General features: G+C 37.5%; 1 protein-coding gene across 4 annotated transcripts in view; it reads left to right on the forward strand.

The window, feature by feature from the left end:
• Positions 1-3,864: 3,864 nt before the first annotated feature.
• VPS41 (VPS41 subunit of HOPS complex) overlaps positions 3,865-23,036 on the forward strand; it is a 97,485-nt gene continuing 78,313 nt past the window's right edge. The window contains exons 1-3 of one of the 4 annotated variants that reach the window (XM_010163532.1): positions 3,865-3,889; positions 18,656-18,763; positions 21,757-21,834. In XM_010163532.1, coding sequence (XP_010161834.1) covers positions 18,746-18,763; positions 21,757-21,834 — 96 coding nt within the window. In that variant the 5' untranslated portion in view covers positions 3,865-3,889; positions 18,656-18,745. Of the gene's footprint in view, positions 3,890-12,456; positions 12,466-18,131; positions 18,162-18,655; positions 18,764-21,756; positions 21,835-23,036 lie in introns of those variants that run through there. The other 3 variants (XM_029083914.1, XM_029083913.1, XM_010163534.1) reach the window with 3 other exon arrangements.

Raw genomic sequence — 23,036 nt, forward strand, 5'->3', positions numbered from 1 at the left:
GGTGAGGTCTCCTCCTCTCTCCCCCCGCGTCGGACGGACGGGGCTGCCCGGGGTTTCCCTTCGGGATTTGTCTAAAAAAAATCCCCCCAAAAAACAGAGAGACGGCCAGGGGAGGCGGCGCAAACAGTGAAGGACTCTGCTCGTTGGAGAACACCCGATGCAGGAACCCGGGGCTGGGCGGGAGGGAGGGTTGAGAACCTTGGCATCGCGGTACGGCCAGGATTAAAGAGCTGAAGGGTCCGTGTAAAATGGTGGAGAAGCTGCCGTGTACCAAGTGGCTTAGAAGACGTGAGCAAATTCATCTCCACAGAGGAGTTTTCTGCTGAGACAGAATTTGTGGAGTTTGTAACCCGTGGTTCTCTAAAGTGTCTGTGTTCCTAAAGCTTCCGCCCTGCCTAGACTGCTCCTTCCCGAGAAAAAGATAAAATAAAAGCAAAAAGTAAAGTTCCCAGTCCTTCCAGATACTTTCTCAATGTTTCTTTGCTGAGGCAGGACTTTAACACGCAGCTAAGCTAAGCTGTGGGATGTTGGTCTGTCCTGAATGCCTGAAGGTGGGAAAGTCTTGGAGGGAATTGGCCTTAATTGGCGTGTGACATCTGGTTTCCACCTTCCCAGCTGTCAGGGGTTTTGCAGGGAGGGGCTGGCTGCTTGGGGGAGGCTTCGTCCCCTGGTTTGGTGAGTTTTTAACTGTGGCAGCATTTGAAAGGGTTCTCAGGGTAAAACAAACTCTGGCAAGTCTTATGTTCTCTAATAATTTAAGAGATTAAAACAGCCTGTGTTTTGCACTCCTTGGGCTATGATGGGAATGTTTCCTTGTTAGTTTCTGTTTATTTCCTCCTCTACTGAAAGTGATGCCTATGTTGTGCCTATAGGTGAGTGGTGGCACAGTTTTTGTGAAACTCAATTTCATACTTTTCCCTTCCCAGCAGCTTTAAGTTATGGGCCTAAAAGTATAGTCGTTATTATCTGATTATGTAAGGGCAGGGAAGGAAAGATCCTATATCTGTTGTATTGGAAAACCAGATTAAGAATTTATTGAGAAGTTATATTGTGTCTGCTAAGTGAGAGATTATAATGGGGAGAGATTACTTCATGTTTCTGTGGCTTCCTCACCTGTGTTTCCTTTCTCTGTTCTAAGGCTACTTGAGCAACAGCGTTTGCCAGCTGGCTGAAGTCTACTGCTGATTTTCCTGCAGAGTCTAAGACCTACCACTGCCAGCTATTCCTATGTGGTTTGGGGTTCTGGTTGTCTCCTAATCCATGTCAAGGGATTTCTTTTTCACAGTTATGAGGCTACTAAAAAGTAGAAGTGGGGAATATTCTCTTGGTTCCTGCATTTGCAGGTGGGGAGAGGAACCTAACAAAACCCCAGGGCAGTCATAACTGCAGTGTGTTCTTTCCAGTTTGCGTGTGTTCTTTCCAGTTTGCGTGTGTTCTTTCCAGTTTGCGTGTGTTCTTTCCAGTTTGCGTGTGTTCTTTCCAGTTTGCGTGTGTTCTTTCCAGTTTGCGTGGTAGTAAGTTGCTAGCAAAGTGAGTTAGTAGGTAAGTGTCAATTCTGAGCACTTTCAGGTAAGTTCTTGTCAGGGAACAAATACAGTTTCTGCATTTCTTTTCTAAGCCAAGATTCTCTCTGAATTTTGGCATGTTAATTTCTGTAGTAAAGCATAAAGCCTAGGAAGCGTTTGCCTGAGTTTGGATGCCATGTATGAAATTTACTAGCTGCAGTGGCTTGTCAATACATGAGGGATACCAGGCTACATATCCCAAATCAAAACATATTATTGTCACTGGCTTTGCCTACATTTGTGTTCTCCTGAGTAGCCAAAGCAATTAAAACCATGGGGGGGGAAAAAAAGTGGTGTAGCTGCACTCGAAGCACTTGTGTACCAGTAAAAATGTCACTGGCTGTAATTGCTTATTTTGTGTTTTGTTTGAGAGAGCAGATTAATTTTTTTAAACAAATCTCCCATTGATACAAACTATGTGAATTGTATCTCAAAATATGAAAATGGTAGTGCTAATAGTTTTGATTGATAAAGGAGGTGAGTAGGCAACTCTTGGTGTTCAGGAGAGAAAGGCAGGGTTTTTTTATTAGGAATCTGGTGATATTTTGCATTGTACTTCCTATTTTGCCCTGGCTTATCCAATATACAGACAGTACTATACCATAATATTTTAGTTCTGTCCTCGTTTGGTTATTGTTAAGTAGAATTTAAGATGCACAAAAGTTTTATATGTACCAAAATTGTTATTTCAGGAAAGATAACTGCATCTTGTGAGTAGAGCCCGTGAGACTGATGGACAAACAGTTGTACTTTCAAAGTCAAACTGAAGCTTGAAAGGATGCCAGGGTTTTACTCCCTCTTCATCTTCCCTTGACTCTCATGTTAGTTCTACTTGCAGTTTCTTAACTCATGACAGGAATATAGAAGACACAGATAACTGGTCTGTGGGCTGCATGTTCTACAGGTGGACTTGGCTGTGGTTAGTAAAATGGAGGAAGCAGATGGCAGGAATCATGGTAACACCTTGCACTGAGTTTCAAGTAGCAAGTAGAAATGCTGCTTTTCTTCTCCCCTGCGTGTATCTCTGGTCTGTTGTGGTGGTCACTGTGGTCACTAAAGGTGAACATCCACTAATGCAAAGGAGACATTTGCTTTTTGCCTAGAGGTTACAATCAGTCCCATTTTATAAACACAGAAAATAAATAAATGTGGCAGAGTAAAAATGATATTGGCTGTCAGTGCATTAAATTTTCTTCCCTTTCTATTTCTCTTTAAACTGTTGGTAACTGTCTCCTTTTTCCCCTTCTCTGATGAAATTCTGTGCCTATTTATCTTACTTTCCAAATACTACTTCATAAGATTTGAAATGCTGCCTTCTCTTACTCGTTCTTTGTTTATATCATATTTTGTTGTTAAAATGCTTACATTCGCTGTCAGCGTATTAGTTGTAACCTTTTATTGCTATTGATAAAGATAAATACGTTAAGTAAATCTTCATTTTGCTGACCTCTTTGAGGAGGCATTGCATCAGCAGATTTTCTTGGTGGACAGGTGAGAGATTAGCAGGAGTTGACTTACAAAATTCTTTTTGTAGGACAGGAAGAACCGTTGTCTTGCCAGAGAGATGTTTTAAAGGTACAGTTGCTTCAAAGGCAACAGAAAGCTACATTGGCTTGCATTGACATGGAATGGGAAGGAGAAAGTAATTAAATGTTGGATTTCTGTGGAAAATGATTTGGAATCATTTAAGTTTGAAATAATCCCATGTTAACAGCTGAATAGTTGAATAACGAAGGTAGTTTGTGGATAACTTGAGAATGTTATTCTGCTTTTGCAAGTCAAGACATGGGCAGTTGCTTTGCAAAACCCTTTCTGGAAGGAGGGAAGCTTTCATGGGGATGAATTATCAGATGATCCAATCACTCTGTCTTTTAGGGTAAATGAAAATATTATCACAGTCAGGTGGTGCTGCTGGGTGTCAGCGTGGTACTAGATTGCAAGTGCAAGCATGCAAATACGAGTTGGATATCATAGAATCATAGAATGGTTTGGATTGGAAGGGACCTTAAAGATCATCCAGTTCCAACCCCCCTACCATCAGCAGGGACACCTTCCACTAGATCAGGTTGCTCAAAGCCTCATCCAGCCTGGCCTTCAACACTTCCAGGGAGGGGGCATCCACAACTTCCTTGGGCAACCTGTGGGAAAGGATGGAAACTTTGACTTGCTTCCACTTCGTCTTCTGTCTCTTAATAAAGCTTAGACAAGTACTTTAAAAGGGGAAACAGTGCTCAGTTATGTATGTGCTTAGCTAATTTTCCCTTTGTTCTTTCTGTAATTTTCAGGAAACCAGGTCTAATGAGGAATCGACAGATGAATCTGAGGTAAGCACACTTAAAATGCTTCACACCTGAATCTGTGTCAGTGCTAGCTTTTTGTCAGTATGAGGGGAAAAAAATAGTACATCATTGTTTTTTTCTGGAAGTTTTTCCAGTACTACATAGCAAGGAATGTTAGCTTAAATTATTAAAAAGGAGTTGTGATTTGTTATTAGAAGCTTCTTTATATTGCAAAAAATCCCATCATAATCACTTCATTACAGTAAAATGAATTATGTTGAGAGACAAATTCCAAGTCCATGCATTTCTGTTTTGATCAAATGAAAATTTAATTGTTGGCATAATTATATGTGCAGTAATACTACATTCAGGTAATTACTGAGTTATTTTAATAGCTTGGTGGTCTAAATTTAATCATATTCTGTGGAGTCTCTGCACTTGAGATGAAATTTTCTCAAGAACTGTCTCATGTTCTGGAGAGGTCTGCTTGTCCTGCTGTAGTACTGGAAAAAGTGGACTTGGGGTGAGGAGAAGGGAGTTAGAGAGGGGTCAAGAATTTGTCCCTGAAGAGTAGCTTGCTAACTCCAAACCTGCCATTATTGAAGGAACCATAAGAGATCTGGAAAGAGATACTTGACTTTAGTGTGGTCTAGGATGGCTAGAGGCAGGAAGGAATGAGGGTGGTTGAGCAGCTTCAATTGTGGACACCAGCAAGGACCCATGACTCAGAGCAGGGTATGACCTTGATAGAATGTTTTCACCTGGTAAGTATCTGAAGTGAAAGTGGCTCCTAGACTTTGAAAACTTTGGTGGACTTGATGTTGGCAAGATCTTCTGTTGTTTACCTAGGGACAAATCTTCATGCTTGGGATCTGGGTTTAAGCAGTAAGGGCAGAAATCCTAATTTCCAAGACAGTGGGTACTGCAGGGAGTGCAGTGGTGGATTTTGAGACAATGTTTTTTGCAGAGGATGGTGGCTTTGTTCTTTGTGGGATCATTTTTTCTCCCTTTGCCTTTCCTGAGTGGCTATCTGCAGTGGCAAGGTAGGGCCTTCCTGGTGAGATGCAGGGCTTTCTCTGGCTCTTTAATGTTGCTGTGTGGAACAACCGCCTGGACCAGACTTGTTTTTTGCCTGGTGGGAAATGGTTTCATTCTGGATGTTGCTTTGTGATGTGAAATGCACAAAGGTAAAGACTGGGCAAGGACTCAGTGTTTAGAACAGTAATCCTCTCAAGTGTTGACATTCACAGCATAGGGAACACAAATATTTACCTGCTGAGGTGTTTGTTTTTTTTCTTTAAAGCCTATTGCAAGTGAGAACTTGTTTTAGTGGCCTTTTTAATGGCCTTTCAACATTTCAGCCGATGGTAAACAATTATTTACAGCAGAATTAATCATAAATGGCTTGCTAGGTTGTTGGGGTTTTATTTGGTTTTGCCTTAAGTGAAAATAGGCATCGTGCAGCTTTGACAAGATTGAAAATCATAAAGTTTCAAACTGTTAAAGCTGATGTCTGTTTTTAATGTTAATTTCACATGTGTAGAGAAGTGAAAAGGAAATTTTCATATTGATAATGTAGACCTTGGATCTAAAGAACAATGCAATTGTCACTCTCAGGCCTATGAAAAGGCTTTTCATGAGTTGTCTTTGAATAGTAAGTCCAGTCTGTAGTGTCTTGACCCCACGCAGGTAGCTGATGAAATGAAACTTTGAAACAATATTTAGAAAGTCCTTAGAGGAAGTAACAAACAATTTTCACAGGCTTAATGTTTACATCACTCATTAGATTATTTCTAAGGATCATTCAGGTAGGAATCAAAAATACTGGTAGAATCAAAATGTCTAAATGTTGTCATGTTCATTAGAAGTGTGGTCAGAGATAAGATTGAACTGATGACTTCACTCTTAGCTCTTGTGATCATAAAACTATTTCTTTTAGGTGGCTCATAGTTTGAATAATCAGGGATGGATTTTATGGTAGAAACACTGCAATCTGAAACTCTAATCCTTGCAGTGTGTGTCTAGTTTTACCCAATAAAAAATACTAAATTTATGGTGTGGCCTTTGTAAACATTTTATCAAAGCAGTAATAAAGATTTTTGCATATACAATTGGTCTTACACTTAATTTAAATTCTTCCCATAGAATTGAAAATTATTACTATTGGTTTCAGAGGGCACATGACGTGTATCCAAGTTATACTGTAGAAGTCTTTTCTGTTCTGGAAGAAGGTAATTTTTAAATTCCTGGTTTTAAGTAAATTATGTCCCTGTGTGAACTGGATGTGTAAACTAAATACAGAATTTTTTTTTCCTATATTTTTTTTTACACTGCTGTGCTACTGTCTTAGTAAAGAATCAAACATGAAGTGATTCTTTTCTGTGTGGTGACTCTTAGTATCATTCCTTTAGGAGCTCCTAGTAAATAAGGTGATAATTCTAAATTGCTACCTGCTTGGTTTGTTGGAATTATTGGCTCTTTAAAAAAATGCCAGGATGTTTATTCGCACAGACTTGGTGGCAACAGCTTTATAATAGGCCTCAAATGTGGGAAAATGTGGGAGTCTGCAAAAACTGAATGCCTTGAAAGGACATCAGCTAGGAACCCTTCATTGCAAGTTTGGTTCCAGCTCTTGCTTCCCAGGAAATGGAGTTCCTAAGGCTCCTTAAGTGTTTAATATTTTTCAACTGTTTAAATCAGAAGGTATGAAACTCAAAGGTGTTAATTAGCAGGGGTGGGGCCTGTGTTCAGATGTTAAGCAGTGTGGAGATAGTGGCAGTTACTCGTGTGAGCACTTGTAGAAGTGCAATAGATCTTTCCTGATAACTACAATACAACTTACACTTTTATTTCATATCCTTACATATGAATGGGGTATTATAAATTCCTCCTTATAGACAGACTTCTATATATGATACCATGGTATGCTGAGGAAGCAGGATATCTAACAAAGTCTTTTAGTTACTTGGTTTGCTAAACAATTCCACTGGAGTCTTGAGGCACAATTATTTCCTTTTTGTATCTTCTGGTTTTGGTTGTTTGGTTTTGTTTTTTTTCAGTTGTGCTTGTGAAGTATGTTTGTTTTACTTCTCCCAGCCCTGTCTAATCATCAAATATGCTACGTTTGAGGCTGAGCCTGAGCAGGTTTGTTTGGCTGAAGAGTTCCAGTACAATGTGGTTTTGTTGGCTTATTTAATTTTATTTTACAGCACCTGGAGCTACATGTTTGGACTGTCACATTTGATGAGATCTTAAAAACAGACAGCAAAGTAATCTAACTTTTGGCTGTTTGTAAACTGTGGAGGAAAAAAGTCTGCATAAGTTATGTACAGCCTGAATCTGAATTTCTGCTTTCAAATTAATTTTCTTCCTTGCAATGTGTTTATTTCTGTGAAATCTCAATTTTCTCAGTTGAGCTATTTTCTCTCAGGCAGATACTTATATTTTGCCATCTAATCAGTAAAAGAGGGCGCTAATAAATGTACAAGTAAATAGTAGCAATGCAAAGTGGTGGTAAGGCAATGTGGTGGTAAGGTGAGATGCACAATGTTGGGTTTTTCTTTTTGCATTAAGTTGATGCTGCTGCTCAGCTTGTTGTTTTGTCTTTGAAAGTTCTCCTTTTCATGAGGGAATCCTGTTCTATTACATAATGGACTGTTGTGGAGTGATTTGAATAAATTGTTATTTTAATTTAAACCAAGGAATAATTACATTACCACATACAACAGCATGTATTGTGAAATCCTGTGAATCACTTGCTTTCTATGAAGAGAAGATGTGATTTTATATCTCTTGATTCAAAAGAAAGATTATTAAAGAGCCAACTTGAGTTTCCCTGAACATCCGTGCTGCTCTGTGCTCTGTTGCTCTAGAGAGTGTTTATTCAGTGTGCTGTGGTTGCACAGGATGACAGTCACTGTTCATTATGTTACACTGTGAAGTCTTGTGAAGTCAGGTGAGTGTTATTTTTGTTTTCACTGTCTGTGTAGTGCACAAAACGTTCCCATTGAGACTTAATTTATACTGATAAAAACGTGTATTTATATTGCACCCTGGAAAATTGCTGGTCTGCATAAATCAGTAACAGTTATTTCTGCACGTGGCAGAAAAGTGTTTGGAACCATGCCTCGGGGTCCTGAGACCTACAGCCTCTGTCTCAATCTCAGAATTCATGTACAGATTAATTATATTCAGACTTTTTGTACAGGTTAATTATGCTCTACCTCTTTCTTGCCTGTGTGCCTCCCTCTGCCCCTGCTCCTTTATGAAATGGAGCAATAGTTTCCTACCTCTGAGAAGTGAAGAGAAGGTTTCAAACCCCATTTGTGAATGTGAGGTACTGATAAAATTCAAGTCGTGATGTATCAAAACCCAGAACCTTCCTACTTGATGAGGGAATGAAAGCCAAGTTATCATTGTGGAATTTGGTTAGTTACTTCTTAGTTTTCTGCTCCTTTCTAATTTACTGCTGGGGTTATGAGCAGATTGCCCTGGTCCAGTACATATCTTCTTTACAGAGAGTGTCTTCTCAAGAACAAGTGTCTCTGGAATCATAAAATGAATGCGGTGTCCCATGAAATGATCCTGGGATTATATAAAGATTTTCACTGATTATTTTTGTGTAGGTGCTACACTACAGGCTAGATTTTTTTTATTTTATGTTGTTGGTCTGTTAAAGGAAATCACAAAAAAAGGAAAATGGGTGCAGGGGTTCATTTTCTGCAAAAAAATATTAAAATAATATTTTTTTAAAGAAGTTGCATTAATATGGGCATTGCTGGTTTTTTGCTGGGCACTTGTGTGTGCTCGTCATCAGTGTTGCATATGCTTCCGTTCTACCATTTCCATTTTTATATCTCCTGGTCTTAATTTTTTTTTTTTTGCCTGTTTTCTGATCTGTGATCACTGGTACCCAGTGAAAGGGATGTCGTAAAACCATAGAATGGTTTGGATTGGAAGGGACCTTAAAGATCATCCAGTTCCAACCCCCCTGCCATCAGCAGGGACACCTTCCACTAGACCTTTATGTGTTTGTTCATTTAGTTTATGTGTTTGTTCATTTAGTTTATGTGTTTGTTCATTTAGTTTATGTGTTTGTTCATTTAGTTTATGTGTTTGTTCATTTAGTTTATGTGTTTGTTCATTTAGTTTATGTGTTTGTTCATTTAGTTTATGTGTTTGTTCATTTAGTTTATGTGTTTGTTCATTTAGTTTATGTGTTTGTTCATTTAGTTTATGTGTTTGTTCATTTAGTTTATGTGTTTGTTCATTTAGTTTATGTGTTTGTTCATTTAGTTTATGTGTTTGTTCATTTAGTTTATGTGTTTGTTCATTTAGTTTATGTGTTTGTTCATTTAGTTTATGTGTTTGTTCATTTAGTTTATGTGTTTGTTCATTTAGTTTATGTGTTTGTTCATTTAGTTTATGTGTTTGTTCATTTAGTTTATGTGTTTGTTCATTTAGTTTATGTGTTTGTTCATTTAGTTTATGTGTTTGTTCATTTAGTTTATGTGTTTGTTCATTTAGTTTATTCTTCTAGTTCCTTAAACACCATATTAATAAATTCTATAAGAGTTTGTAGAGAGGAAAGCATTGTGGTAATTCTTGGTTAACACAGTGCTCAAACAATTTCTGGTGGTTTAGAAATATCCCTCACTGATACACTTTTACCACTGAAATTGATAGTGGTTTTGATCTTTTAAGATGTTGGAAACTGATGGGAGCAGGAACACAATTAGGAAACACATAAGCCTTAAAAAGAGACAACTAAAAAGCCTTGATGTTGGCTTTTCAGTGCGCTCCAGATCTTAGTCTTGTAGCTTGGGTCTGGATTAGGTCAAAGCAATTAAATCACTTCAAGTAAATAAAGCATCTGGTAAAAAAGCCTCCTTGTCATACTCTGTTTCCATCAAAATGTTCTCCTAACATGGAGTGTGGAGCACTGGGCTGGAAGAGGTGAGCTCTTCTGTGGCTAGTAGCTTTTGAAGGGGCATCAACATGGCAAGAAAAAATGGATGGTTGAGAAGTAGATTTGGCTACTGTACCTCAGTCCAACTTGCCTTTTTTTTTTGTCTCATGTCTGACCTTTGTCAAAGTGCTTCTCATCGTGTCTCTTTTCCTTATTATTGAATAGCTCTACACTAGGTTGTAACTTTTCTCTTCCAGTTGTTTTAAAATATAAAATGGAGGAAAAATACTCCAAAAGCATATTCTGTTTCACATACCTGAGCAATCTGAAGAGAGATTCCTCCTCCCTGCCTGGCCTTAAGTGAAATTGGTGTTTTAAATGGGGAGAATGGAAGGAAAAGATATATAAATTCTAAATAGAAAGTTCTTCTCCTTATTAATGAGAAAATGTATCATGCAAATAATTTATCAATTTCAGTCAGTAGGATGAGGGTAGTAAATTATTTATTGAAGTTTAAATGGAATCTTTTCATACATTAATTTGAAAAACAAGTTTGCAGTGACTAGTAACTAACATTATAATATACATCGTTAGAGGATAGACTCGCAGGAAAAATGGATTATTGCTATATTCTTTTAATATCTTCTGGTTTTGAGTGAAAATTAGATACCTCATTTAATGAGCTATTAATATTAACCAGAAGTGCCTGTTCTATCTGTGTGTTGTGGAATACATAAAAAAATCAAAATGCTGCTGTGTGTGTTACATAAATTAAATGCAATTGCAAAAGCTGGTGTGTTTACAGAGTGTGCAGTACTTTTCCAAAATACTAAATGCATTTATCTAGGGGAAATTACACTCTGAGCTGGAATAAAGGAAAGTCGCAGGAAAATTCAACTATTTCCCCTTTAGCTCTTCCACTGTGGTGAGTAGGTGAACTTTAAACACCACTGTTTCCAAAACTGCACTGTAGGGTTTTCAGACACAGTACATCACAAGGTGGCATCTGGGCTGCTTGAGTAGTGTTCAAGGGGGAAACAAATGTTTGCCCAAGTTCCTTACTCAGCAAAAGGAAAGTACAAGTAGAAATGGGAAGTTTCATTGAGATTTCAACTGCGTTGGGATTTTTTCACTGTTGTAAATGGATTCGGACGTGGAAGATAAAACAGCCTCTCCTGTGCTGCCCTGTGTGTGGTGTGCTTGATGTGGATGGACTGATCCTCTTGAACAATGAAGTGGATTTGAAAGTTTTCAGGGGTTCTTTGCCATGCACAGAACTGCCAGTAAAATAAAACATATTGATAGGAGTTGAAGTGAAACTAAATAGGGACTTTTTACTACTTTTTTTTTAACATGCCATTTATGATGATTGTTCACGTGCAGAATATTACTTGTGTGTTACTTCTGCTTCACAACTTGGCTGATGCCTAGCTCCTGTAAACCCACAGGACTGATTCTTCAATAGCTGTTCCACAGATGTAGTGTACAGAACGTCACACTGTAACTATTTTGTGAAGAAATAAACTGCTGTCTGCTTTGCCTTTCATCTGTGTGCCATTTCATACTGTGAATGCAGCACATTCTGATACATATTCACAGCCGGCCGTATCATCTTAATTCCTTGCTCCTGGTGTATATCTGCATTTCCTCAAAGAGGTCAAGGGATTAAATAAATCCCTGCGGAAAATGCACGGGGAGAACAGAAAACTGCTGTGTGAAATGTTACCATACTAATCCATATTTGCCAATTTTACAGCCAGACACTGGGCAAGTGTTGGTGATTTGCCTTAGGAGAAATCATAAAGGAACTGGGTTGGAAGTTACTTCCTTCACTGAGCTAACGCTGCTATATTTTCACTATAGAATTAGGGGAGAATATTTTTAACAGCATAAGCCACAAATGTGTTTTCATGGTTTAGAAGTTTGTGTCTTCATGCCTTTTGTTGTCTCGTGTAGCAATAGTTGCAGAATAGAAACTAATTCTCATACAGATGGGAAACTTGAATAGGATTTTAGTATTTATTCCAAATGTGTATGGCATTTATTACAAACTATATTAATTCACACAAAACCTCTGTTTATATAGCACTTAAAATACAGCAGCCTGTGCTCTTTTGCACTATCCTGCAAGTGTTCTACAAAACTTGAGTAAATAATCAGGTCTCTTACAAAGATAATGGTATGTCCTTCATGCTTGTCTCGGTAATTTGCATCTTTGTTGAAGTTACTACTCAGATTGTCACTTGAGATCAGTAATTTTATAATATGGCTCTCTTTTTATAGGAAATTGTTTAGAGGAAATTTCTTTCTAGATTTTGTCTAAGCAGGCTGATAAACAAGACCATGGATGTTTCTAGCTTTTTTTTGCTATTGCTTTACCTGCTTTTGAACCACTGACTCCAAGATTAAAAGCTCTTTGCTGTTCTCATTCTTAAACCAACTTGTTCATTTTTTTGGCTTTGTTCAAGTTTTCTTATAGGAACAATCATTTTAATATGAAAGTAATGGAGAAAGAGGCTTATGTTCTCTCAGTAAGTTTTAGTCTTCAGAGGGTCTGGTAAAGTGCTCAATATTTAAACTCAGCACAGTAAATACAACAACAACTTGCAATAAAACTGTGTTCCAATTTGTGCACTATGTATCAAACTGGACTTTTGAAGGCAAAAGGCCTTAGTATGAGTTTTTTCTTGGCATCTTTTTAGTGTTAGATTTTGTTGCATTGAGAAGGATTGAGTCAAGAACTTAATCCTGAAAATAGCATAGGTAGTCCCTATATCATTGAGACAGGAACAGAAGTTTGGGAACTGTGTCCTAGGGATGGAGAAACAGCCATGATGAGGCTGCACTTCGCAATAGTTACCTATTCCTCTACGATAATTCTCTTTGCTCTGGGTCACTTGTTTCTTCAGCACAAGTGGATATATCTGCAGAAACAGTGGAGAATGGAGTGCTTTCTTCTGATTTGCTTTTGGATTTACTTTCCTTGTCTTTTAAAAGGGTGCAGGGTAAGACCTAGAAACGGGCAGCAGGGAGGGTGGGGTGCTGGTGTTTCAGAATGCAGGAAACTTTAAAAAGCAATTATGGCCAGATCTACTTGAAGATCATGAATATGTGTCTTTGAGGCGTTATCTTTTTAGGACTGAGTGGGCTTTTAAATTGCACTTTATTATTTTTCTTGATTATCCCAAGTAATGCCCCACTATCATTTTTAAAATAACAAAAACATAAATTTTGGCAAATCTTTGCGTTGTGAACTTCCAGCTATTTTAATCAAAAATAATTATTTTCTTTAAATTATTTTTCACAACAACTGGAACATAAACACTGTTTTTGAGAAATAAACTGAATTGGTCCAGGGGCTTTTCCAGCTACCCCATCAGAAGGGGTGGAAATACGTTGTCCTATGGACAGTTTCCTTTAAAAATGGCAGTGTCAGAGGCAAACATCGAAAAAGTCAGATGTTACAGTGGAAAAAGTTTGACTCCTACAACTTTCCAAAGGCAAATCTCCCTCCTCCTACCATTTCTGATCAGAACTGGTCATCATCTTCAAATAAGGTGAGCTTTCCAAATGTTGCTAAGGAAGAGTAAGAGCTGCTGGCATACGTGCTCAACGCAGCATGTGTTAATAGCAGGTCAGGGTGCTCAAAGTTGCTGTAAGGAAACAAAAAACATACTTGCTTTTGGGGTAGAGAGAAGTGGACAAATGTAAAAAAAAAAAAAAAATTATTGGATTCCTTCTTATATCAAATAGTTGATACACCAATTCTAATTTAATATATGTAGTTCAAAGCTTTTACCTCTCATCTTTAAAGTACAAGAGATAATCTGGTGCCAGCAGGCGTAGGGCAAGAGTAGGATTTAAGAAGACTGAGTGTTTTGTAACATATTAAATGGGATTATAAGAAGGAAGAGGAGGAGGAGGCCGATTTGCCTCATCACAGTTATAACCAAGATGTTATCATACATAAAATCCTGAGCATAATAAGCCATTTAGTAAATAAAGATTGGGAATTTTTCTTCATTTTTTTGTGTTCTCCATGGAGACTGCATTCTGGGCCTTGAAGTCTTTTTATGTCTTTTATTTGTCGTTGAATTTCTGCAATAAGTGAAGCTGCCCTCAGCAAAGCACTAAGGATGTGTTTATTCTTTTTTGCATAACTGAGTTTGTTCTGTAAACCTTTATTTTCTTTAACCTGAAAATAAATTGAGTTGATTTCTTTGGCTCTTCTTGAGATTTTCACATAGCTTGTAACCTAATAATTCTGGAGTTCTAATTGGTTTATTTTTTTTCTTTTGCATGACAAAGATGAGTGTTTAAATAAATAAATAAAAATGCTAGTTTCTTAGTAGGTTTGTGTGTTTCCAAAGACCTCTTCTGTATTAAGTGTCAAGAAAAGTTACTCCGACAAATTGCTAAGTAGCCTCTTTTCAGTTCTTAGTAGCAATGTTGGGTTTGCACTTTGGCAACAGAGTATTTTGGTTTTTTTCTGTTTGTTTTTTTAATGAGGTTTTTGAATGTGCCCTAAACACTAACTCTTCAGATACACAGAGGAAGAGCACTTTTCATGGCTTTTAAAGTAGGATGAAATGAGTTAATTTAATGTTTTTCTTATCTCTGAAACTGACATGAACTTGAAAGAAAGCATAAAGAAAGTTAAAATAAGCTGTGTGTTTTTTAACTTGTTTTGTCTTTTTTTTTTCCCAAGATATGGCCTTTTAGGAAGGCCTGTGATACCAGAACCTTGTTGCAGTAGGGTGTAGGTGTAGCTCCTTTGAAATTCCTTGAGTGATGGACCTCAGGTGTCTTTCTGTTTGAATTTAAATACTTTACAGTGTCAAAACTTGCAGGTGTAAACAAGACTGGAATGGCCACCTCTAGTAATTGGAATTCAAGCTGGAACTGGACACAAGATGTGCAGCAAAAAGGAAGGGCACTTGCCTTATAATGTATGCACCGTTTATTTCCATAAAGGCTTGGAAAAAACTTGGAGGGCAAATCGTGCGGGAAGGATGACACTTTGCTGTCAGTGCCTGTAACGTAATTAGAGTATCTGCAATCAGTAGAGCATGTAGTTCATGTGACAGACTGTCCTGTGGGCAGATCCTCTGCTGCAGGAGCAAATGTGGGCTAATGGAATAACTCCGAGAACTGCCCACAGGTTCCTTCTGGAAATTTTCTTCGCAAGGACCCATTTCAGATGATTTTTTTTTTTCCCCTACTCATGATTCCACCACAGTTGTTCCTGTAGGCAAAGCTGGGAAAAACGGGGTGGAATATCTGCGGAAGGTTGTGAACCTGCATTCAAAAGGCAGAGGAGTGTCCCTCACAGTGGCACTGGCCTTGTGAGAGCTTGTTGCACACTTGCAGCTCACCTCAGTTTTGTAAATCTGCTCCAGAAGAAGAGTTGGTAGCAAGTCTCAGACCTACCGGGTGTCAGGTGTGGGAAGAGAAATTTGCTTTTAGTTCAGTTCAGGAGTGACAAATGGAAGAGCTCTTAGTAGGAAGGGATTGCTATTGGTCTTACTGGTTAATTAAAGTATTTAATTCACTGGGAAATGTGCTTTCAGTGGGAAATGTTTCTGGATACCTGTTCTGTACAAGTTCTTTACAGCGTATTTTAGCAGTTTAACTTCTAGCTTCATCAGTAAAAGGCAAGTAGAAAACTAAATGGAGTATGAATTTCAAATTAGCGTTCCTGTGGTTGAAAAGTGGTTATCATTTATTTTGACACACCACAAAAGTGGCTTCCTCCTGTCAGCTCTGGGGTCTCCTTGCCTTTCAGAACTTAAGGCTGCCATGTGTGGAGCTCTTAACATATTTTGTGCAGTATATATTTCTTTTTCTCTTAAAACATTTGTCAAGAATTTCAAAATTCAGTGTTGTTGGGCTTGTTTTGTTTTGGAGTTTTTTAGGCAGGAGATATTGAAGAAATGTGAAGTGGTGATACAAGAAAAGCAATGCTATAAAATTTAAAATGTTTAGAATCCTCTAGGATGGTTTAAAGGACTTGTCTTTAATTAAAAGTGCCATACACTTAGTAAAAAAACTGTTAGTTGAGAAATTGATTTTTTCTTCTTTTTTTTTTTTTTTCCCTTAAGAAAGGCAAACTGTGAGTTTTCTTGTATGGGGTAAATGTCACTCTGTTTATATCTTAGCTTTGCTGCAAGTCAGGACTTGTACTATTCCTCTAGGTTGTCATAGAAACGCAGCTAACTGTCATCTCAACTCAGGCTGCTGATCGTTTTATTTGTAGGTTTTCAGGATTATTAAAATTTAACAAAAATTATTGATTTGCTTTTTATTAACACTGGCTTGTGTTTACTTTAGAAGTTCAGGCTGCGTCAAAGCTTTTCCTAATAGAAAAATACCTTTAAAATTATTAAATTCTGATACTCTGAATAAGAGATCATAAAATGCATTTGATATATCAAGTGGAGTCTGAAGCAGTAGAGAAATGTTGTGTTTTTGCAAATTGCCTTTTTAATTTCATTTTGTTAACAGCAAAGCACCCTTACCCCATTTCAATTCACCTTTTAGCTTGACTTTTACTTAACATAAAAGATACCTGTCAAGAAAGCATGAAATGGGTACATCATTGTGCCTAATATTTGAAGTTTTCATTTTATTTACTTATTTTGAAGCCTGGCAGAATGCTTCGGTGCACTAACTTTTGAAAGTATATATATATTTTTTTGTATATGCATGTGCAGGAAAAATTACTTAGTCTTCACTCAGAAATAAGACAGGTAAAACTTATTTACAGTAACTTTATCTAATGGTCCATGGATGAATGCTTTTATGCAAACTACGCAGGAGACTAGAATTAACTTTTCACGTTGGTTGCACATTTGACGTCCAGACTCCAGCAACATGTGGAATCGTAGAGAAACTAGACGACTGGAGTTCAATTTTTTTACTTTTAGGAGTTTATTCAATGATTGCCCAGGCATTTCAAGTGTAATCTTTGTAAGCAGTGTATAAAATGCAGTAATGTATTAATTGCTGTAAAATGGATGCAGACTTCCTTACGCCCTTCTTCATCCCACAGATGCTTTTTACTGTGACTTTACCTCCTCCCTCTACCCTGTCCTCACTTATTAAGGATCTGTAGGCACAAGGAATTGGGCTGATTTATATACAGCCCTGTAATTTGACATTGTCATTCTGTCTGGTAACAACTTTGTTCAGTGTTAGATTTACTGAATAAAATTGTTTCTTAGGGGACATTTTGACACTTCAGACTGCTACGTCATGGGCGGCTGACATCCCTCTATTAATCTCATTTGTATTCTGCCATAAAACTCTCCAATAACATTTTAAAAGGGCCTCTCTTTGCTGCATATTTATATAACCATGAGGGTGACTATTGAATGTTTCTATAGGTCCATATGGCTTTTGTGTGGTTTTGTATCAAGGTGTGTACATGTTACTGTGTGTGATGGTAGCACGAATGGTAAATGACTGTCATTTTTAACTCAGGAAAGACTGGCTTTAGTACTCTGAAGATAATTTAAACAAAATATATTTTACTAACATGTTAACGTGTCTTTCTTCTAAATTTATTTTTCACATCATCACCTACAATAAAATGTTGCACCAATACAGTTGTTCTGCAGTAGCCTGGCACTGTGCATCTTTATTTTCTATTCTAGGGACTGGAAAGCAGTGGTTGGTGGGAAGTCCTTTAGTAGAGCACTGCACTGGTGTGTCCTGCTTGCTTAGGAATGAAAGAAGTGTTTTAGATGGGAAATACACTCAACCTTGATGTGTTCACGAGAAGTAATAGTGAGTGTAGAGGATTTATTGCAGAAATACTGTTTCCCAGTGAGGACCAAGGGTTACACGTGGGTTTGTGTAGGTCTACACACGTGGAGTATTCACTGAGGCTTATTGAAGCTTATGGCATCTCTGGCGTTGTACTTCAGTGGACCATCTGTTACAGATAGATGCCTACGACCAAAGAGCTATTTTGCCCCTTAGATTTTCTTTTCCTAAGAGACAAATGTTGGGTGTTCTTTGATTAATGAATTTGCTGCTTGTGGTTTTTAGCTCAGTCTCCTTTCTCTTCACGCTGTGCCACTGGATGCATCATCTTTCTTTGCATCTAAGTAGTGAATGGGTGATAATACCTAACATGCTTGAAGAGAAAAAGAGAAGAAAGCTTTGGTATTTACCAGAAAAAGTTACTAACATGCAGGTGATATAGGTGATCCATAGGAATATTCTGTATCCAGATCCTTTCCCCTGACAGTTTTGCAACAGCGTGTATATAGTCTTTTTTTTTTTTTTAACCTAAATCCATTGGTGTGTTTTATACAATTAACTCATTCCTAGTGGATTCTTTTTTATTTTTATTCACAGCATTTTGTCTCTGTCCTTCCTACAGAGGTGCAGCATCTTGTAAAGGTTTTGAAGTTTCTTGTAACCTGCATGCTTCAGCTTAGAGTTAATTGTGGCTACAGTGGCACACTTTATTTTATCATAATCTGTTTTGCCATATCCATCCCTTTTATATTTTTCTTGCAAATTGTGAATGACTAACTTTATGTAACAAAGTACACATCTACATGTTTTCCTGCTTTTTAGATATCAACTAAATGCCTCTTACAGCTGAATTGATATGCTGCTATACAGTCTTTGCACCCAGAACTTTGGAGTAAAAGGAGAAATCAGTAACAAAAAAGCAGAACCCAAGCCCCCTCCAGTGATAAAAATGTGGAAGTTTGGCTTTTGATTGGAATGGCTGTTGTTAAGAGATAGCAGTGATTCATCTTTGGCTGTTGCTGTGTGATAGTTTTTGGGATATCTTTTAATTTGTTTTTGTTTAAAAGAACTTCTAAATTATTGTTTGTTTGTTTTTTTCTCTTGCTCCCTTCTCCTTACACTCCTAAAAAATTTAGGAAGATGAGAGTGAAGAAGAACCCAAGCTGAAGTATGAACGGCTTTCTAATGGCGTGACTGAAATTCTCCAGAAGGATGCAGCCAGCTGCATGACAGTGCATGAAAAGGTATTAAGTGACTTTGTGGCAGAGATAGAACTTCTCCTTGGTTTTATACATTTAACTGTACTTACAATGAATCAGTATATTTCTGTGTAGAAGTGCTGCCAAATCTAGAGGTGCAGTGCAAGCCAACACTAATACAAACAAGATTCATAGTAAACCTGTGTTGGAACAGTCCACGCTTTCTCAGTGAGAAAATGAGGTGAGAATTCAAGGTGCAGTGATTTGTTAGATGGGATGTTTACATAGGCTACTTGGGAAATACTCACTTGATTTTAATTATGGACAGAAATGTGAACTGGAATTGGGTTACAGTCTCAACTTTCTTTTATTCAGAAAGGAAATTGGCATATACTGTGCTTATTTGTACAGCCCGAGTCACTGAAGACACTCGGTCATGCTAGGGGCCAACTTAGCATATATTCAGTTGTGCAAGACAGCTGAGTTTTAGTACAGTGTAGAATAAATTAATTACAGTATTCATTTTTTGATTGGATTTTTTGAAGAGGTGTCATACTAAGACTTCCCTCTTTCCCCTTCTCTGATTCAGTATCTTAAAAACAAGGAGAGAGAATGCACATGCTCTGATGCTGGGAAGGTTTGCAACATACAAGAGAAAGAAAGAGAAAGTGATGGACAATGCGAAGAAATTTTACAAAGTCATTATTTTGTTCTTACAAGGAAGAAACTTCATATGTTTCTTTAGTGATTTAAAGAATTGGTTTTTTTATTTTCTGAGTTTTCTTCTCTTTTCTAAATACTGAAGAACATTGTAAAATATTGAGGAATGCTGCAGAGCACCTGAAAGTATGAGTTAATGATTTGTCAAGTAACTATTAGTATGTAAAACATAATAGCTGTTTTCTGAATGGATAATTTTTCACAGCCAGTAATAGCTCCTTAATAGTTATTGTTGAGGGATCTATCTCTATTATTTGGCTATATTTTTAGACTGACTTGTGCTGTGCTTCTTTTACTCAGAGGACCGTTGCCATGGCTCAGGAGGCTCTTAAGATGAAGCTTGTATTTTAACTGTGCGAATGAAAACAATAAGTCTTTTAAAAATCTTTTTTGACAACTTAGAATTACACAGATATTTGGAAAATCGGTGAGCGTTTCCTCCTGGTCTGTGGCCTCTTTGTGTTACCTTTGTTTCCTGAGCCTCAGGTAAATTTTGAAAGCTGAGAGATGAACAGGATTTTTCTATGAGGATGGGCACAGATAAAGCTTTAACTATAGTGTCACAAAGAGTGACAATATAGGGAAAGCTGTTGAAGTATCCCAGCACTTTTAGTTTTCCACCAAACTAGATACACTATTTATGAGAAGGATCAATATTGTTAGAAGCCAGGTACTGGAGTCTTTTAGGAATAGGTCTCTTGCAACAGAGAGCTTGAAAATGAAGCTGGGTTACAGGGTTTTGCAAGGGTGTTTACTGGTTTGTTCTGGGTTTGGCAAGGTGCTTTTGTTTTTATTTTTTAAATTTTTTTTAGCAGGAAAAGCCCTGCTGAAGCATCATCATTAGCAAAATTATACAGTACTATGTAAAATAGGCCTCTGATTAAAGCTGTTTAACTTTGGTGGGAATGCTGAAAATCTGGCCTCTATATTCAGACTAATTTCCCCCCAGAATTTATTTTTTTTCTTTCTTTTCACTGCTAAAGCATCATATTTTCACCAGGCTTGCTGTCTGCACTGGATGACTAATCGTCATGGCACCTGGTGCATTCAAGCAGGCCTGTGCAGTGGAATAGTCATACCTAGTTATGTCTGCACACCTGATGTTTTATTAACCAGTATTGATTTTTTTACCCGGGGGACTTTTTTCTTCCTGAAAAAAGGCAACCTTGCAGGAGTGAAAGGCATTGTAGGGGATGAATTTCTAATGAACCCCTTCTTTCACTTTTTTTGACTCCTTTTAATGTAGCTTCATATTTTAAGTGCCTGAACTGAAATTTCATTTTAAGCAATTCCATTTTGATAAATCCTTTTAAACCTTGACTTTCTGTAAGGTTATTTTTTAAAGATTGTGCTGCCTGACTGACACGCTTAGCAGTGCCTGTAAATTTGAGCATTTCATTATAGGTTGCAATGAAGCATGCTCACATGCAGTGAAATACAGAGAACTGAGGAGCCTAGACTATTTGAGTAATGCTGAAAGGAGGGGGAGGAATAAAAGAAACCTTTGTCATAAATCAAGTAGTACCGAAGTTCTTCCTTTTCTGTTTAGGTGTAATTCACATGGTTCAATTAACAGCAGATCTCTCAGAATCAATTCCCTTCTCGTTTTTATCAAAATAAGTTTGTGATAGCATGCATTTGTGTGGAGATTTCTTTATTTTGCTACTGGTTTTTAGAATGAAACTCCTGAGATTTCTGAGGAAAAGTGTATTTGTCTTGAGAATGTTCAATGTAGGATTTTTACTACGTGAAAGAAAGCAAACCCAGTGGTTATCTGTGTGCTGAAATGCACTGTCAGAGACCTTCCATAATTCAGTGGGATTTGACCAGTGGTATACCAATGGCTTTTTGCTGTGTTTGAATGTTCTGGTTTTATGTTAACAATGAAGGAAGATTAAAAATAAAGCCCAAAGGAAACCGTTATGATTGAAACAAAGCTGCAGAAAGGATCCAGGAACTATTTCAGGTCGGTGTTGGTCCTCGCTTTCACGCTGCATTTTTAATTTGCTGCCACAGTCCATCAGGCAGTGTGTACGGACTGCAGACACACCATTAGTTGTCAGTGGATGAGGGTCCTCATGACTCATTCTGACAGCTAACTTGCACTATCACAGTAATATGGGCTTGAAGCCCTGGTTTATTCTTTAGGTGCAGTTAAAATAAGCTTTGTCTATAGAAGGTGTTTGGTTTTTTTTTTTTTTTTTTCCCTGGGTGCTGCTAATCATCAATCTGCTAAACATCTGGGAGTTGATTTAGCATTGCTGTAGTTTGGGCTGTGGTGTCTTTGTGTTTATGTAATCAGTCTCTTTCTTTTACAGTTTTTGGCACTGGGAACACATTATGGCAAAGTTTATTTACTTGATGTCCAGGGGAACATCACACAGAAGTTTGATGTCGTAAGTATGGCATTATTCAGAACACATCTACTGCAGTGTACTAAATAATAAATCAGTTAATGCTCTCGCTATACCTGTAATTTTTTAATGCATTTCATGAACTTCCTCCCCATAATGTAAAAAGCAGCGTATGGCCCTTGAAAAAAGTTACACTGAATGATTTTGTGATGAGCACATCTCATCACATATAAAAAACTTTCTTCATGACAAAAGAGGAAATACATATTGATGGTTCTAAATGGCTGTTATTAATTATGTACCCCAGAGGCTCGTCACTACCGTAAGGCACGAGCCTGCTCATTAGGTGACTATTGTCAGTTGTTAGTGTGTGCACTATCATCTTATCTAGTTGCCACAAGTAATTGAAAATTGATTGATTGCCTTGCGGGTTCAGTTTATCTACTGCAAATATATAACGCTAATATTTTATGTGAATGTTTTAAAGCTTGAACTCTTAAGGGATGTTATTGATTGAAGGAGAAGAAGCAGACATTTTCCTTATTGTGGTTCCTGATTTTAAAGGATGAATGAAATGCTAAATTTAAAGTTCTGTTCTAGAGTATTAAACACGCCTTTTAATTGTGGGTATGTGTTGATTATTTCTTTGGTTTTGTTGTGGTTTTTTTTAGTAACTCATTTTCAAATCCCTGTTTTTCATGGGAGATGGGAGGTAGAGAATTAGCAATTTTTTTTTCTCCTGGCGTTGTCACAAAATCTAGTAGCCAAGCAGTGGTTTTTCATAGCAGCGTCAGCACTTGTCAGAGTATCCATCACAAGATGTTGGCATGTTTGCAAAGAGAAGGTATGTTCTAAAGCTGACACAGCTAGCTGCATGGGGTGGGGTGAAAGGGTTTGTTTACTTTTTTTTAAATCTTATTATGCAGTTGTACAAGGTCAAGGGGGAAGTCATAGGCAAAACATAGATTTCTAGGCCCGACCTTTGCTATTTTATATATAGCATTGGTCAGATTGACAGTGACCTTACTGGATATTAATGAAAGCCAAGCTAATTATGTTTTTACTATTTCTTCTAACTTTGTATGTTCATCAGCCCTACAGGGGAGATGCTGACTGCATTTCAAAAGAGGAAAAGCTCTTGGTGTCTCCCTTACAGTTCTGATTATTTCACATGTTAACTACTTGCTAAATATACAACTTCTTTCTCTTGGAAGTAATCTATTTGAGGCAGGCCAGATTAAAAT

Source organism: Antrostomus carolinensis, unplaced genomic scaffold (assembly GCF_000700745.2).
Source record: "Antrostomus carolinensis isolate BGI_N321 unplaced genomic scaffold, ASM70074v2 scaffold8992, whole genome shotgun sequence".
In the NCBI taxonomy this organism is placed as follows: Eukaryota; Metazoa; Chordata; class Aves; order Caprimulgiformes; family Caprimulgidae; genus Antrostomus; species Antrostomus carolinensis.